This window comes from Marmota flaviventris, chromosome 7 (assembly GCF_047511675.1).
Source record: "Marmota flaviventris isolate mMarFla1 chromosome 7, mMarFla1.hap1, whole genome shotgun sequence".
Lineage (NCBI taxonomy): Eukaryota > Metazoa > Chordata > Mammalia > Rodentia > Sciuridae > Marmota > Marmota flaviventris.
The window spans coordinates 74,641,706-74,661,144 of record NC_092504.1 but is presented as its reverse complement, the minus strand read 5'-3'; the positions used below and the strand labels follow the sequence as shown (position 1 = coordinate 74,661,144).

Sequence of the window (19,439 nt, the reverse complement as noted above, 5' to 3'; positions counted from 1 at the left end):
CCATTGAATAGTAACTCTCCATACCCACCTCTCCCAACCCCTGGCAACCATCTTTGACTTTCTCTGTTGCAGTCATATAATATTTTTTTGCATATGACTGGCTTATTTCCCTTAGCATAATGTTCTCAAGGTTCATCCAAACTGTAGTATATGTTGGAATTTGTTTTTTTAAGGCCAACTAATTGTCCACTATATTGTTTATGCATCCATTCATGAAAGTCTGTGTCATTGTCCCATTTTTGGCTATTGTGAGTAATATTGCGATTAGAAGAATTATCTCTGTGAGTCTCTGCTTTCACCTCAATGGGGTATATTGAATGGCTGGGTCATAAGGACTTTCTGTTAAGTTTTCCAAGACGTGTCATGCTGTCCTGCACTACAGCTGCACCATTTTCCATTGTACCAGCAGCAGGCAGGGGTTCCAGATTCTCCATATCCCCACCAGAACTTGTTCATTTTTCTTTTTGTAAATAATAGAGATCTATTGGATTTTTGGTGAATATCTTGTGAAGTCTTTTGCCTTTTTAAAAATTGAATTGTTTTATTTTTTCATTATTGTTGACTTGGAGTTCTTTATATTTATGGATTTCTGATCCTTTATCAGTTACTTAATTTGTGAAGAGTTTCTCCTATCTTTTGGGTTATCTATTCACTCTGTTAGTAGTGTGTTTGACACATAAATGTTTCTAATTTTGATGTAATCAAGATTGTCTGTTGTTGTTGTTGTTACTAGTGAGTCAATTTCTTTGAATTTTGGTGTTTTTTTCTTTCTTTCTTTCTTTCTTTTTTTTTTTTTTTTTTTTTTTTGGAACATAGGAGCGTCAGATAAGAGGACAGGAATCAGTTTTTCCTGTTGTGTGGATCACTCATATTACTTGTTGTGATTGTTGTCTAGTTTCAACTGTAATGTGTCCTTTAATCTCTCCTCATGATGAGAGATTTAACTAACTGTGTCATGTTCTGAACATGGGTGTTCAGCAACATCCAAGACCCAGGGTTCTCCTCATAGTTCATGTATGGAGAACCATACGTGGCTACCTGATGGGATGGCTGCTTGTCATCCAGAGCCTAAGGTGACCTCTAAACAGCCAAAGGGGCTGTATGGTCTTATCCCCATTTTATTATAGAGGGTGATTATAAAAGATTGTGTTGAGTCTATTTTGATACATGGAGAAGGCTGGCTATTTTCTAAACTAAGAATGAGCATTGTTTAGATTTACACTGTCCCCCAAACTCTCATGTGTTGAAGGGTTCCCCAATGCAGGAGTGTTCAGAGGTGGGGCTTTCAGGTAGTGATAGAATCATGAAGGCACATTTCTCCCCAGTGGATTCATCAATTGATAGTTAGAAAGACTCGTGGGTGTGGGACCTAGTTGGAGGTAGCAGGTCACTGGGGGCATGCCCTGGAGGAAGGTTGATCTTTTCCCTGGCCCCTCCTCCTCTCTCTTTCTCTCTGCTTCCTGGCTGCAATGAGCTGAGCAGCTTTCCTCCAGCATCACTTCTGCCATAATATTCTGCTTTAACCCCAACCAAAGGAGTCAGCCAAGGGTGGACTGAAACCTCTGAAACTGTATATCAGTGTAAATTTTTTTTTCCCGTAAATTGTTTATGTCAGAGCCAGGTACTGCCTATAATCCCACCTACTTGGGAGGTGGAGTCAGAACAGCCTCAGCAGCTTAGCAAGATCCTGTATCAAGATAAAAAATAAGGACTGGGGCTGGAGCTGAGTGGTAAAGTGCCCCTGGGTTCAACCCCTGGTTCCAAAAAACATTGTTTATGCTAAGTATCTTGGTCAATTTCTTGAGATTATTTTTGAAGAATTTAGACATCAACCTTATTTTAATTTGTTCTTTTGACTTACCTTTGTTAACATTTTCTGTGGGCATTTGGCTATGTGAAAGTAGCCTGTGTGTGTGGCTTACCTAATCCCTCCTGGGGTGATCAGTGATTTATTCTTTTGATTAGAAAACAGTAGTTTTGCATCATTTTGGAAACTATGTCCTTAAAGCACTCTCCAGCAGTGACTATCAGTCCTTTATCATTTGAAATTGCTAGGGAGGCCAAAGGTTTTGTTCTTCTTTGGGATCAAGTACTATCCTTGCACTTTCTCTAACCTGTATAACTAAGAACTGGCTTTGAATCCTATGTAGAGTGTGAGCACCTTTGATTTAATAGCTTTATAAGGTTGTAGTTATGGCTAAGCAAATTTGGAAAATTTATTTTAAAATGATTGTATCCACTAATCTCAATTCTAGATATTTATGGAAATTAGTTGAAATCAGTTTGTGAAAAAGGTGTCATCAGTCCTATGTTCATTGCAGCACTATTCACAATAGTCAAGTTAAGGAATCAAAGTGCCTGTCAGCAGATGAATGGGAAAAAAAAATGTGGTATGTATACATAATGGAATACTGTTCAGCCCTGAAAACTGAAATTTTGTCATTTGTGACAACATGGATGGAAGTGGAGAATATTATGGAAAATAAATTAATCCTGGCTCAGAAAGACAAATAACACATATTCTCACTCATACATACATTCTAGAACAATTAAATTCTTAGAAGCATAGAATAGAATAGTAAATGGTGGTTGCCAGAATCTGAGGGATGGGCAGAATGAGGAGATTATGATCAAAGGGTACAAAGTCTCAGATTGAAGAGACACATATTTTTTTTAAATTTTTTTGAGACACATTGCTCATTGCTGTGAAGATGCTAAATAATAATATACCTTTAAAAATTGCTTGGATTAAATTTCAAATGTTTTCACCATGAAAAATGATAAATATTTGAGGTGGTGGAGATCACCTGAATTACCTTGATTTCATTATTTAACATATTTATGAATAGTATCATTACTTTGTACCATATATGCACAAGTATATTTTGATTTATTTGAAATTAAAAATTAAAATCAATCAGATAAATGTTAGATATGACAAATGTGAGTTACTATCTTATAAAGAATTAGAATGAATTGGTTCTATAATAATAAAAAGTAATATAAGATAAATCATATTATGTATCTGAATGAATTTCATTGTCTTTTTTCTCAGAGTTATGAACACTATAATATCATTAGCTATATTGAACTGAATCTTTGCTATATCCCATGCATCTCAAATTAGCTTATAAGTTTACATAAGGTATATTTTTGGACTCAAAGTTATATAGTTGATTATCTACTAGGCATGGCTGTTTCCTATTTATTTTAATTATCTTATTAACATTTACATGTTTACACATTTACAGGTACTATTATTTCATCATTCTTTAAGTATTAAGAAAATATATGGAGTGTCTCTGGACTCCTGTTTTTCCTTTAAGATAGCTGGAATTGTTCACTTGAATTTATATTTAAAATATTTTTTCTCTTGTTTTTTATGTCACTTAATTGATGTACTACATTATCTTTTTTTTCAAAAATGTTCAATTAAAAATAATTCATATCAGTTAAGTTGGTTTGAAGAGAAGCTTGTTCTTATTTCCAGGAGGTTGGTATATAATCATAAAATTTATATTTTTATAAAGGCATAAATTCACTGAACCCTTTAAAAAAACACAATTATTTTACTGAGAAGGTACACAAAATTTTTTTCTTCTTAAATTATATCTGTTTGATTCATTTTTGAAGACCTTGGAGGAAGGTGGTTGTCCTGGTCAGGGATGACTGCCGGGCTTTGCTGATGTGTGTGCTGTTTGTGTGTCTGAAGGAACGGAGTGCGGGTTCCTTCCAACATCTGGCATTTTTTTTTTTTCACGTGTCTCACCATCTTCTTGACTCAACTTTAAAATCAAACTGGCTAATTAAATTTTTAACCATCTGAGGAGTTATTAAGTTTGCTGTTTCTCTGTTTATATTCTAGGAATGGTGCCAAGCATTCATTCCTAAAATATAAACAGAGAAACATTGAATTCAAGGTGATGGTATTTCTTTGACCAGATAACTCAGGCTGACATAACAAAATACTAAAGACTCTATTTTAAAGAAAAATGTTATATAATTTGTGGAAGGAGATCCTGTGAGTTGAAAGCTGATCAAATAGCTTTGAATTGACTGAGGATTTTTTTGTTGTTGTTCTTCTGTCCTGGCAGAGCCAGGGCAGTCTGTACACTATCTTCCAGAGTTTAGCATGCCTGTTAGGAGGAAAGAGTGTTGAACTGGAGAAGCTCTTTAGGTGAGTAGGTTTCTATTTCGGGAGTGGATCTATAATTGGGTCAAAGGTGTGACCCAGAGGATTACCAGTATTTTTCTTTTATTTCTTGGTTTGTTTAGTTGACAAATATAAACTGTATGTATTTATCATTGTGTAACATGAGCTTTCGAAATATGTATGCAAGTTATCACAATTAATTGAAAACAAGCAGTCAAGAGTGAAATAGAAAATCAAGAGCTTGTGGGGCCTGTCACCAAAGGAAAGCAAAGTTTCAGAATTAGGTGTGGTCATCAGTTTGCAGTGCTGTAGAGAAAGCCAGCAATAAAGAGCTGAAAAGTATCTTTAGGTTTTTTGGAAATAACAGGCCACAATGACCCTTGCAAGAAAAGTTTGAAGTTCCTGGTAGAGAGTTAAGTTGTAGGATTATCAATAAATTGGAGGTGGGAGTACAGTTGGCCTTAGTGGATAAAGGAATGGAAAGATCCAGAGGGCAGTCTTACACTAAAAAGCAGCCTGGGTTGTTTCTTCTGCTTTCAAAAGTGGAAGATATTTTACCATATTTATATGCCAAGGACTGGAATTATCAGAAAGGGAAGGAATGAAGATACTGGTGGAAGAGTTTGGAATTACAGGAGAGAGACATCAGGAAAAAGAAAGATGAGGATTTGGTAGCTGATGGGTGTATTGCTTGGTGATTGTTGAAGGGAGAAGTCCTTTTCTTTTTCTAAAATGAGAGAAGTAGAAGTATAAAAAAGTTTAGGGATCATAAGTTGCTTTGAGGCCTTGGAGAATAACAGTGTCATCTTTTACAGGGTCAGAATTGGAGTGAAGAAAATCTTCCGTTATTGCTACGATTAACCCTTTTTGTACTACTAAGAGGGAGTCAGCCTGAGAGGAGAAGCAGGGTATCTGAGAAGAGTGAGGAGATGCAGACTCTGTGTCCCACCTCCAGGGAGGCTATACCTGCAATGGAGAAGGGATGGGGGCCGGGGGGGGGGTCAGCCTAGAGCCCATGGGCAGCTGGTGGCAGACCTGGTGGCAGCAGGAACCTAGACAGCAGGATCTCAGCTGGGCTGTGCCTTGGACTAATCTGGGATGTGTGGTGTGTGTTTTGTTTTGTAGACAAGAGCTTATTAGTGGATGGTATGAAGTGTCATCTTACTTCTTTGGAAAACTGGTATCTGATTTACTACCCAGGAGTTTGCTGCCAATTATATGTAATTGTGTAGCATACTTCTTGATAGGTAAGTAACAATACAAAGAGAATGTGTCTTTAGTTTTGCTTATGTGTTAAAACCAATTTCTTTTGCCAGCATGTTTATGGTTCCTACAATTAGAAGTACAAAACTGGCCACCACTAGAGAAGTATGTATCGATTGTGCATGCTCAACAATAGCCATTCAGTTGAGTATAGTTGTCAAGTCTTTCCCAAGTGAAGCTTCTTGTTTTTGATTTTGGTGCAGTGCTGGGTATCAATACAATGGCTTCATGGATGATAGACAAAGGCTCTATCTCTGAGATACATCCCCAGCTGTTTTAATTTTTTTTTTTTTTACTTGATCAGGGTCTTTCTAAGCTTCTCAGACTAGTCTTAAAATTTAGATCATCTTGCTTCAGTCCGCTGAATAACTGGGATTGCACACACATGCCCCATGCTCTACTCAACAGAACTTTCAATATTTACAAAACTTCATTTTACCAAGATGCCATGTATCATGAAGAAACATAGAAATAATATATAAAAAACTCAACACTATGCTGAGGAGCTGTGATAGTTATTGCCTATCTATCTATATTGTTTCTCTTTGTCTCTCAACATGTAACTATATACAGATAAAATTTAGATTGGTATGTATTATTGATAAGGTCTACAGAGATATATAGAAAAGTAAAGAATCTGTGTACATATGTATTCTTTCCCTCTACCCTTAATAATGAGAGAAAGGTCGTTACTTTGGGGTTTATTGATTTAATAATCATTGTTGCATTGTTCTCAGACTTTACCCCAGGGTCATTGCTTCTGAATTTCTATATGTTTCTCTCTTTCTCACATACACTGGAAATATCTATTTATGATAACACACTATAGTATAAGATTCCAAAACTTCCAGTTTACAAATAAGAGGTGTGTTATAAGGAATTGGTCATGGTATCAAGGCCCGAAACTCCTGATCAGTGTTCTTATAGCTGATCCAAATCTTTAAACTATATAATGAATGTTTGCTTGTTACACTTTTTAAAGTATACTTATCTTATTCCATTCTCTATCACAGAGCCATGTGATGGTTTGTCTGGGAGACTTAGGTATGGAGATTCCTTTCCTTCCCCCAGGCATTAAAACCACTGAAGTTGTAAAACCTGATCCCTGTTTCTTCAGTAATGCAGTGACAGCAAACAGTGAGCAATGTGGTGATGTCTGAGTATAGGAGAAGGCAGTATAATTTGACCAGTTGTGTTGCCTGTGCCTCTCCATCTAAGTAGTTCTGAAGTTCATCCTAATTCCACATAGGAAAACAGAGGTGCTATATGGAAAAGTGCTTTGGAAGTAAATGTACAAAAGAAATCTGTGTGGTAACTTCATGCAATTATATATAGGTGAAAATTGAAATTGCTGGCCCATGGTAGTTGGATGTGGGTAACTTTCTTCCTTCAGGTATTAATTGCTCTGAATATTAGCATTATTTGCATGGTAAATGATCCTGAATACATATTGACCTAGGCAGCAGTGCTAAACCCTTCTTTTCTTTCTAAGGATTGAAACTGGAGGCAGAAGCTTTCTCAATCATGATGCTTACTGTTTTGATGGTGTACTATTCAACTGCTTCCGTGCTACAGGCTATAGGTTCATATCAATGTTTGTTCATAGCAGCAGTTTTAAGTACCTATTATCTGTTAATGCTGGTGAGTATGAACTGTACTTCTCTCAGAAGGAAATTTCCCCTTCTTTCTTCCTTGTACCTTTACCTGTCATTTAAAACCTACTTTGCGTATTCTATACATAGGATTTGGATGCTTCCAGGAGGCCTAGATGAGGTATATTCTAGAGAATTTACCAGCTTTCCTTCTCAACTTTATCCAAACTTATTTTGCTAGTGTTCTAATGTAGTTAGTATGAATATGTCTTTAGTGATGAGCTTTTAAAAGACACTTCTTGATAGTATTGAAGTATTGAATAAGACCTTGAACTTTAGAAACCAGAGTAATGAGAACAGTAACTCTCTAACTGCTTTTCATGCTGGAGTTAAAGAACCCCCAGCTGTTTAACCAGCGGAGACAGTTTCATTGGATGCATTGAAACTCCAAGGTGAATGTGAAGCTCCTTGAGAAGTGTAATAGTGTGTGGCATGGGGAGGGGTATCTTACCTGGGTCCTGTATTTTGAAAAGGAGTGTTTTAAGAATACTGGAAAATTCCAAATTCCACAGTATTAGGTGATTCCCTTTTTGTATTCCTAAGAATCTCTATATCAAGTATTTCTGCTTATCTTTTCTTTATAATGGTTACTTAATTCTAATCTCACATAGCCCTAAAGTTTGTAATCACATAGATGAATTAACAGATAAACAGATCAAGTTCCCCTGTTTTTTTTTTTTTTTTTTTGTGTGTGTGTTTGTGGTGCTGGGTATTGAATCCAGGGCTTTGTGCAAATGAGGCAAACACCCTACCCACTGAGCTATATCCCCAACATAGTTCTCACATTTTTGTTCCATGATATGGACTAAACAGGAGTGCTTAACCAATTAATGCACTTGTTATCTCTGCTACAATAGATGTCTTTCAGTGATACATAATCAGCATAAGTTCTTGTCAAAGTGTAAATCTTTCATTTCTGAATTTGTCAACTACAATGTATCTCATTCAGAAAGTGATGTCTTGTTTATATTTCATCTAATAAATAAAATATCCTTTAATAAATACAGATGAATTGTTTGATTTATTGGATGCTTTGACTGAATATTATTGTAAAGGTTCTTGGTAGAACCTTAAAACCATAGTCATGAAACCACATGTTACTCAGAGATGGTAGGTGTTATATGAAGCACTTGGTTAGGTCAAATCTAATTGTGGGCAGACATACAACATTGTCATTATTTTGCTATCCTAGTGGTACCAAGTAGGTGGTACTTGGTACCATTTAGGATAAGTGTTGTGTGAACCTCATAGCTGTTCCTTATGTTTTGAGAAGTCGTTCCTAGTGTCTCTATTGTAATATTGATTTCTGATAGCTTTAAATGGAAGTATTGACAATATTTTCTGCTGTACTTCATCATATTATTGTGTTTATCAGTTCTAGGCTTTGGATAATCTGAAGTCTGCATTCTGAACCTCAAATAATTCTTAATGTCATTTTTTAGTCATTAGGCCATAAAATATGTATTGTCAACTACTTATATAGCATTTATGTTATAGTATCATTAAGGAATATGGAAAGGATTTGAAATATATAGGAAGTAATATTAAAGTAAAAAAGGAAGTACATGATTTACATGCAAATACTACACCATTTAAAAGATAAGGTATTTGAATACCTGAAGATTTTGGAATCTGTGAACTGAGGATCTGGAACCAATCCCCCTCAGGTACCAAGGAATGACTACTTCTTAAACTTCCATTGTGTGCAGTTACAGAGAATGTTGAGGACATAGTTTTAATAATTTTAGATCGTCCAAATACTATATATTATACAGATTATAAGTAATGGCCCTTCCTTTAAAATAATAAACAACCTTAGATACACAGAGGTGTATACACATTCAAATGATGAAGATTTTTTTAGAGTAACTGGAAGGAATATGAAGAGAGTTGATCCTAGTAGAAATGTTTGAAAAGTTGTAGAGTTGAAAGTTGAAAAGGGTATTATCTAGAATTCTTCATAAAATCACCAGTTGGGTTCTGATTCATGGTCTTTGATTTTTATAGGGTTTATTGGGCATATTGCTGACTTTCACTCCTCTTCCACCTTGGCTATCATGGCTTGAGTACTTCAGTATCCCTCACTATGGCTATTTGGTAAGTTGTCTTCATCTGTTACAGTACATGTGTTTCCAAGCTATGAGAAAAGCAAAATAAAGCCTGACCAGCTCATTTCCCCAGCCATGAGCTGTGAATGTCTGTGATTTTGGAGTCTCCTTTCAAGAGCAATGAATGAAACTCTCCTGTTAGCCTCAGTTAGCACAAGTTCCTGGAGTCACATGGGGTTTTCCCCAGTCACCCCATTGTTTGAAGAAGAGGAGAGTTATGGATAAATCTCATAGTAAAATGTGAAGATAAAAGTTGATGATAAGCATGTTGTGTTTTAGTTAAATAAGGAAGTAAATGAGATGATGAGAGACTAGAATTATAGTTTATATCAAAAGGAAAACTAGAACAGAACGAAAATCATATAATACTCAAAACCATATTGTCTTTCATGAGCTATTCAACTCCAAAATAACCTGTGTCAATATAGAATGATTACATTTTCGACTATCATAATTAAAATGGATTGGAAGAAAATAAATAAGAGAAGATTGCTCTTATAAATCAGCAATATTCTTTGAGCTCTATTATGTAAGAAAAATAAAAAAAGAGACACAGAGACAAGATGCAGAGGCAGAATAGCAGAATAGCCAAGCTGTCAGCTTTATTTATATCAATAAGTTACATTAGATCATTGGCATCAGTAGTACATTATTGCTCGTTGTGTCATTAGGCAGCTTACAGAGTAAGTAACATTATGCAGCTTATTCCTCACTTACATGCTATAGTTGCAATATGTAATGTTAAGACATTTGTGTAGCTCTCAAAAGAGTCCATTGTTTAAATTTACTGTTGTGTGAACAGGTTCAGGTGCAGCGGAGCTTGGTGAAACATTGTGGTTGTCTAATAAGAGAGTTTTTTTATTCCCAGGAGCTGTGAGCCTGAGGTCAAGGTTGAGACTCATAAGACTCTAGCACAGATCCTCCTTATGCAGAGCATTGCTATAGCAGCTAGGCATCCCATGTCTTTGCACAGAAATTTTCCTAGAAGCCAGGCATTCTGTGTCTTTGCACAGAAACTTCCTAGCCACCAAGCGTGCCACAGTTATGAAGCCATCAGAGACTCCAAACCCAATCACAGAACCATTTCACTGTTATATCGTTTTAATTATAGTGTTTGAGGCATAAAATTGGGAGAGAAGGAAGTAACCACAATCGAATCTAACCAGAGTTCTCCTTTCTTATCCAATGGGAACCAGCATCTCAACCCTAGTCTACTTTATTTCCAGGGAAAATTAGGTACTTTGCTGTGGCAAAGACATGGCAAGAAAGAGAATATTTTTTTTAGAAATAATCATAAACATTAAACTTGAGTACATAATTGTGATAATCCCTTGACACTATTTACCTTGCCCCCTTGTGATAATCCCTTGAAACTATTTATCTTGCCCTTCTCCCCCTTGTGTTTTAGGCTTTGCAACACAATGAATTTTTGGGACGAAACTACTGTCCAGAACTCAATACAACAGAAAGCAGTAGCTGTTCCAATTATGTGATGTAAGTTTGCATTCAGTGTCACATTGGGTTTGCTTACTATCATAGTATGATATGGAAAGGTCCCTGGCCTTAGAGCTGGTAAGGATCCTTTCAAGGTCAATAAGACTTTCTAAGCCTAAGTTTTCTAACTTGTAAAGTGAGTTGTTGTGCACTAATGTATGTGAACATGTTGTGTAACTCTGGTTCTCTTAACAGTAAAATATTATCGAATGTGAAAAAAATGAGTTCTTTTTCAGAACATTTGAATTTGTAATAGACTATTTTGATGGTTTACTAAGGGTTTATAGTCTGTGAACCTCTGGATTATTGGCTACTGGTAGGCCCTGCCCAGGTGCTTTTCTCACCTGTGACAGAGGCACTCCATCCTGCTCTCCTCCAGCTGCTACTTAAGGTTTGAGCCTGATCCTAGACCTGCTGGTGTCTTCTGAGTATCTGCAATGCTCATTATAGTATTGGTGTGAGAGCTGACAGAACAGAATTCTGTTCACAAGCCCTTTTCCCCCCTGGTTCTGGTTTTAGAATTCTTAGCCTATTTTTTGGATGACTATCTTGTGATGTAAGCAGAATTTAAGGAGCTTTGATCATATTAACAAGGGACAGAGTTTTCATCATCAAAACTGAGGTTTTCCCACCAGGAGAAAATGAATTTACTTGATCAGTATTTCCTTTGAAGAGAGCAGCATTATAGACATGAAAACAGATGAATCTGAGAAGCCTAGGAAATTGGTTCATAGTGTGAATCTGTAAACTTGGCCAAGTAAGTTAAGCCTGCATCATCTCCTTTTTGAAATATGCATAATATTTATATTCCTTTAGATTGTTTTAGGATTAACTAAGCTGTCAGGCACAGGTTGCTTAGTATATCTAGCAAAATTTAAAGTACTCAATGACTGTTAGCTATTACTTATAAAATGACAAATACTGAATATTTAGATGACCTATAGACTTCTTTAACAAAGGAATAGCAACTATATTGAGTACAGTTTGAAAGATGTTAGGAATATAGTCATATATTTTTGTGTTGAATTTCAGATGTACTGGTGAAGAATTCTTGACAAACCAGGGCATCGATCTTTCACCTTGGACTTTATGGAAGAATCGTGTGGCTTTGGCTTTTATGATGATAATTTTCCTCACAATTTCCTACCTAAAAGTGGTATTTCTTAAAAGAAGTTATTAAACTCACCTTTAATATACTATGAGTTACTCTTACATTAATAAGAAGCACCTTAATTTATTTTAAGTATCCAATGAAGATTTTTTTGTTGTGCATGATTGCCAACATACTGTTGAAGTGTTTTCAATAGAAAAAAATTTCAGAAAAATCACAACTAACAGAACTATAAATGAAAGAATCCAAGCCCAAAACTAGTATATATAAGTTCCTCTTATTAGACAATATTTATGGGGAGAAATTCAGTTGAATTTATCAGTCTGAAAAAAGAGAATTGAATTCTAGAAACTCTTGACTAGTTATAATATCTCTGACTGATTAGTTTTCTCATTTTTCAACTTCAATACATAGGTTAGTAGCCCTTCTATTTTAATAGTTTATGAACTATGACCTGCCATTACTTAATAAATAACAAATATGTTAAAATATAATGCTATATTGGAAGAATGAAATCTAAATTAGATTGAAAAAAAACAGTGATATTTCTAGGGTAAAAAATTTCATGATGATAACAAAACATGTCTATGATAATCTTATTAAGGTTGGTGGAACTTACTGATACTTCTAGTGGGGGTCTCAAATCTCAGTAGTCTTTACTGTGGGCTTTGAGATTTAGTTATACCAAAAGCCAGGCCAAGGATATGGTTCTTGTGCATTTCTGGGATATTCTGGCTCTGAAATCACTTCACTTCCCAGCTGTCTCAGTGGCATATATGTGGTTGCTTCAGAATATCCTGAGAGCTCTGTTAAGACACCAATGTCTCGCCCTGCCTGTCCCAACACAGCAGCACCTGCAAACCTGCCTCCATGAAGAATTTGCCAGGGCTAAATTTGGTCATTTCCAAGGTCCTTCCAGGTTTAAAAACTTTAGACTTATAGTCTAATGACTGTTGTATCTGGGCCCACACAGGATCCCCCCCCACTTGTACACCTCGTTTATTTCTATACTCTGTGTTCATCCTCACCTTTACCAGAAATGGGAAAGTATTTGCCAGTAATACTGAAATATTTTTAATCCTTTGTTTGATTGAAGGGTATGTAATAAAAAGTACAGTTCAGTGAATTACCAAAAATGAAGATATGTGTGCAACCTCCAGTTCAGGTCAAGAAGGTAAAACATGGCCAGCACTCAGGAGGCCCACGTGCCCCTTTCCCAATTGCTACTTCCTCTTTTCTCTATGGGTTGTTTTTGAAATGACACTTGTGTGTTCATCTGTGTTGCTGTTATCAGAACATCACTACAGCTCAGGTTTGTTCTTGTGTGCATCGGTACATAGTTAAGTCTCCTTCCCACATTTTTTGATAAACTTTTAATTTTCAAGTAATCTAAGATTTATAGAAAAGTTGAAAAGATAGTGTAGGAAGTTCTCATGTGCCCTTTACCCAGATTCACTTAATGTTAATATTTTATATGGTTCATATAAAACAAGGTATAGTGATTAGGCTAAGAATTTACATCAAAGCATTGCTGTTAATTCAACTGCACACTCTGGCCAGATTTCATCACTTTTCTACCATCATTGTTTCACTGTTCTGGGCTACAGTTCAGGAGGTCACAGTCCATCCAGCTACCCTTCCTAAAAGCAAAATACTTACAGGAATCAAGCAATTTGGGGGCCAGTGAACAGAGATCCCCAGTTATTGGTGATCTTGTGTATCATTTTAGCCCTTCAGAGCTGCCTCCAATGTTGTGACAACATGAATCTGGACAAAGGTTTGTATTTTTATATTTGAACTTTAAGGATTTTTTTTTCTTCTTATGATTTGACTAAGGCATCATCTCAAAACTTATACAGTTTTCCTGGTTATTATGTGAATATCAGGTGAATAAATTTTTCCTGTGTTTTGTACAGCTCTGGCCATTCCTACCTCACTGTGTATGTGCTTCCATATTACATACATCTATAACTTACACTAGACCAAGCAGAACAAGACAAATGATCAAAATTTAATACCAACTTTTAAAAATATGAATTCAATAAGAATATATACTAGTATGTTTATCCCACTTTTGTATTATATTTGTCTTTTTACTTATATTTTATTTTGTTTTATTTTTGTTTATACTGGAGATTGAATCCAGTGATGGTCTACCCCTGAGCTCATTCTTTCAAGACAGCTCTTAGCAGGATCCTTCCATTTTCTTGGGTGACCCGAATTCCCAATGGTTATTCTTGACAGATTCATAGTGAAAGCAGCCTTATAGTCAATTTTTCCATCCTGTGGGTGAAGTACAGATTCACTGGCTAATACTATCATTTCAATGAGATGCCTTTTTCTTCATAGTGCTCTGTGCATTAAAAGTTAATTGTTTTAACTAAGTCTTGGGTTTAGCTTTTCTCTAATAGTATTAAATATTTTCTATAGTCAAAACCATAATCAACATTTCATAAAATAAATATATGTATATATTTATTTTCATAAAATATCTATGTTTTTTCATAAAATACACACACACACACACACACACACACACATATATATATATATATATATATATATATATATATATATATATATATATATATAGTATGAAAAACTCCAAAACCTTATGTAGAGGTTTCTCAAGATGGCAGAATACATGAAGTCATTTTCCTGGCTGCTCCATGGTGTGAAATCAAGAAAGCAGATAGGCAGCTTCTCAGCAAGGTGAGTGAAAAAAAAAAGGGGGGGGAGGGCTTTACTGAGATTTAATATTGGACATTCAAAACAGGTTAGGGACTCAGAAGTTTGGATATAATAAGATATAAATCCCCAGTGCCATTGCTGGGGTTGTAGTGACAGACATGGGAGGCAATAGCCAAAGATGTCCCTCCAAGAGCAACTGGGAGGGATAAGGGAAATATTTTATTTTTAGAAGGCCTGAGGTATGTTTGGATATGGAGAGATCAGAGATCAAGGTATTGCCCAATTAAATTGAAAGGCATGCTACATAATTTCCTTCTGTGGGGAAGAAGATGTATCTCTCCTGCTGCTTGTGGAGGCCAGAGGAAGGAACGATTTTGCAGCCATTGTGCAGGGGCTGGCAGCTGAGGGACCTTGTTCCTGGCAAACCCATACTGCATGACATAGAGTGTATGTAAGTGACCAGGAGAAAGTAAAAAAATGGAGAGAGGTTTACACACAGGTATACTGGTTGTGGAAATCCACCCAGCTTCTCCCTTCCCCTTCAATCCTGCCACTTGCATTACTTGCTGAGAGAGATGTGCATACCCAGGAATTCACAAGGGTGGAAGAATTGAAGACTGAGCCTGATAGACAAGGAAACATAGGGTCCAAGGTGATGGAGGGGGCTAAAAATTGGCTCTTCCACCACATGAGTAGAACTTAGGGGAGATCTCTGGGGTGTAGTCTTCCAGTATGGACTGATAACTGCTGGGCCCTGCCAGAATGCTGATTTAAAATCTTCAGACTAATCACTATTCAATGAAGAACCTGAAGCCTACCAAAGCCTAAACCCCACCTCTAAAAGCTCTACCTACAGGATATCCTCTCACACTCCAGCAATCCCAATCTGAGAATGGAGCAGATACCACACTGCAGCCCATCCCATCTAACACTGCTGAGTAGGGAAGCTGAGAATCTTTTAAACTCCAGTGGAAGAAATTCTTTAAAGTAAAAATCAGAAAGAAAACAAAATGACTATCAATAAAAATAATTTATCAATAATAACATTGAATATAAATGGCCTAAACTCATCAATCAAAAGACATAGACTGACAGATTGGATTAAAAACAAGACAAAACAATATGCTGTCTTCCAGAGACTCACCTTATAGGCAAAGACATCCACAAACTGAAGCTAAAAGGATGGGAAAAAACATATCATTTATCTGGATCTCACAAATAAGCAGGAGATTCTAGCCTCATATCACATAAAATAGACTCTAAGCCAAAGTTAATGAGAAAGGACCCAGAAGGTCATTTCATACTGCTTAAGGGAATTTTACATCAACAAGATATAACACTACTGAAATACAGATGATAATCAGAAACAATTTTGAAAATTTATGGTCCCATAAAATAAAAAAAAAAAAATTGAAGACTGTCAAATTTCTAGATTGTATGATCTAAACTGAATCAGGAGGACATAGAAATGAATGAGTCCAAATTGAATCAGGAGGACATAGAAATGAATGAGTCCAAATTGAATCAGGAGGACATAGAAAATTTATACAGATCAATTTCAAGCACTGAAATTGAAGATGCCATCAAAAGCCTACCAAGGAAGAAAAGCCCAGGACCAGACGGATTCTCAGCCAAGTTCTACCAGACTTTCAAAGAAGAACAAACATCTATGTTCCTCAAATTATTCCATAGAAAAGGAGGGAACCCTTCCAAACATATTCTATGAAGCCAGTATTACCCTGATTCAAAACCAGACAAAGATGCATCAAGGAAAGAAAACTTGAGAACAATATCCCTGATGAATACAGATGCAAGAGTCTTAATAAAATAATGGGAAATTGCATACAAAAACATATTTAAAAGGTAGTGCACCTTGATCTAGTTGGGTTCATCCCAGGAATGTAAGGTTGTTTCGGCATGTGGAAATCAATAATTCACCACATCAATAGAGTTAAGGGAAATAATTTAATGATTATCTTAATAGATTAAGAAAAGGCATTTGATAAAATATAGAATTCATTCACATTCAAAACACTATAAAAACTAGGGATAGTAGAAAGATTCCTCAACATCGTAAAAGCTATATATGTTAAACCCAAAGCCAACATCATTCTAAATAGAGAAAAATTGAAAGTATATCCTCTAAAAACTGGAAAAAGACAGGAAGGCCCTCTTTCACCACTTCCATTCAACATAGTCCTAGAAACTCTAGCCAAAGCAATTATACAGAAGAAAGAAATTAAAGGGATATGAATTACTATTACTAAAAGCTCTCAAATTATTCCCATTTGCCAAAGAAATAAATCTATATTTAGAAGGCCCAAAAGACACCACCATAAACAAATTCAGCAAAGTTGCAGGATATAAAGTTAACACCTATCAATCATGTGTCTATACACCAATAATGAATCAACTAAAAGAGAAATTAGGAAAACTATCCCTCACAACAGCCTTAAAAAACAAACAAAAAATCTTTGAGAATCAATCTAACAAAAGAAAGAAGTGAAATATCTCTACAATGAAAATTATGAAACACTAAAGAAAGTAAAGAAGCCCTTAGAAGATGCAAAGATCTCCCATGTTCTTAGATAGAGAGAATTAATATTGTCAAAATGACCATACTACCAAAAGTGCTACATAAACTTAATGCAATTCCTATTAAAATTCCAATCACACTCTTCATAGAAATAGAAAAAGTGGTTATGAAATTCATTTGGAAAAATAAGATACCCAGAATAACCGAAGCAATCCTCAGTGAAAAAAGTGAAGCAGGAGGCATCACAATATCAGAACTTAAAGAGCCATAGTTACAAAAATGGCATGGTATTTGCACCAAAACAGACATGAAGACTAATGGAACAGAATAAAAGACACAGAGATACAGGTATCTCATACTAGCCAAAGGCAGCATAAACATACATTGGAGAAACATAGCTTCTTCAACAAAACATACAGGAAAAGTGGACATTCAAATGTGGCAGGATGAAATTTAACCACTTTCTCTCACCCCACACAAAACTCAATCAAGGACCTAGACATTAGACCAGGGACCCTGTGCCTACTAGAAGAAAATATGGGCCCAACTCTTCATCATGTCTGCTTAGGAACAGAATTCCTCAACAAGACTCCTAAAGTACCAGAAGTAAAATCAAGAGTCAATAAATGGGATGGTATCAAACTAAAACGCTTTTTCACAGCAAAGGAAGAAATTAAGAATGTGAAGAGGAGACTACAGAATGGGGAAAATCTCAGAGAAATAACCTCCAGTATTTGTAAAGAACTCAAAAAGCAACACCAAATAACAAATAAGCCAATCAATAAATGAGCAAAGGAAATGAACAGACACTTTACAAAAGAAGAAATATGACCAGTCAAGAAATATATGAAAAATATATATTCAACATCTATAGCAATTAGACAAATGCAAATTAAAACTACACTGAGATATGTCACTCTAGTCAGAATGGCAATTATCAAAAATATGAGTAATAAAAAATGTTGGTGAGGGTGTGGGGGAAAATACACTCATATATTGCTGGTGGGACTTCAAATTGTTGCACCTGCTCTAGAAAGCAGTATGGAGATTCCTCAGAAACTTTGGAAAGGGACCACCATTTGACCCAGTTATCTCTTTCTTCTGCATACACCCAAAATACTTAAAATCAGTATATTACCAGCATACTGCAGTGATACAGCCACATCAATGTTTATACCAACACAAATCACAATAGCTAAGCTATGGAACCAACCTAGGTACTGTTCAACAGATGGATGAATAAAGAAAATATAATACACACACACACACACACACACACACACACACACAGGAAAATTGCTGAGCCACAAAGAAGAATGAGATGATGGCATTTGCTGGTAAATGGATGGAACTGGAGACTATCATGGTAAGTGAAATAAGTCAGTCCCCAAAGACCAAAGGCCAAATTTTCTCTCTTACATTCGATGCTATTATACAATAAGTGGAATGGGGAGAGAAGATTAGAAGTTCATTGTATTGGGCAAAAGGGAATGCAGGCAGGGGAAGGGGAATGGGAATAGGATAGAGAGTTGAATAAATTAGACATAATTTTCCTATGTTCATATATGAATACATGACTGGTGTAACTTCACATCATGTTCAACTATAAGAATGAATCCTAATTAGAATAAGTTATGCTTCATTACTCCATGTATGTATAATATGTCAAAATTCACTCTGCTGTCATGTATATCTAAAAAGAAAAAAATTTAAAAATTTTAAAAATGGTTTGATATGGTTAAAGTACCAAATGTTTTTAGAGAGCGTCAGTTTTTTAATTTTTTTTTAATATTTATTTTTTAGTTGTAGTTGGACTCAGCATTTATTTATTTAATTTTTATATGGTGCTGAGGATCAAACCCAGGGCCTCGCACTTGCTAGGCGTACACTACAACTCCAGCCCAAGAGTGTCAGTTTTGAGCAAGTAGGCAAAGGCTATGTAGTGAAATACTAGTCCATTATCTTAAGATTTTAAAGTTTATTTTGGAAGTGGTATGGGAGATAAATCTTAATTCATCTGGTTTCAGAATCAGGAGCACCTAGAGATAATTCCTGGCAATCCTAAAAGTCTGGGCATAGGGAGAGGGGCTTCTATCCAATGTGGTCCACATGGACTTCAGTGGTCATCTTAACATTTAAAGTTGTGTCATTTTCCTACTTTAAAGTTCTACTTCCCTCTGTAATCACTGTAGAAAGCCCATCTGATCTAGGATCTGACACATGACACCCTTTCCATTCTCATTGGATGGCAGTTTCCAGTAACTGATAATTCAACTTCTGGAATGTTCTGAATGTTTTCCTGCCTCAGGATGCTCATTTCTGCAGTTCTCACTCATCTGAACATTTCCCTTTATTGTTTCAGGCTTCTGAGAGGTCTTCTCTATAGGGGAACCCTGTTCCCCAATTGTATTCTTTTACATCACTTACCTCA

General features: G+C 35.8%; 1 protein-coding gene across 1 annotated transcript; it reads left to right on the top strand.

Moving 5' to 3' along the window:
• Positions 1 to 2,934: 2,934 nt before the first annotated feature.
• On the top strand, positions 2,935 to 11,850 carry LOC139706364 (broad substrate specificity ATP-binding cassette transporter ABCG2-like). Its single transcript, XM_071614015.1, has 7 exons — positions 2,935 to 2,943; positions 4,095 to 4,177; positions 5,279 to 5,400; positions 6,909 to 7,057; positions 9,076 to 9,165; positions 10,585 to 10,670; positions 11,703 to 11,850. The coding sequence occupies exons 1-7, from the start codon at positions 2,935 to 2,937 to the stop codon at positions 11,848 to 11,850; spliced, it is 687 nt and encodes a 228-aa protein (XP_071470116.1).
• Positions 11,851 to 19,439: the final 7,589 nt, after the last annotated feature.

Bases quoted from the DNA above. Each gene is read 5' to 3' on its own strand.
- LOC139706364 (XM_071614015.1), top strand. The intron at 5,401-6,908 runs GTAAGTAACAAT...TTTCTTTCTAAG, and splicing joins TGTAGCATACTTCTTGATAG to GATTGAAACTGGAGGCAGAA. The intron at 10,671-11,702 runs GTAAGTTTGCAT...GTTGAATTTCAG, and splicing joins AGCTGTTCCAATTATGTGAT to ATGTACTGGTGAAGAATTCT.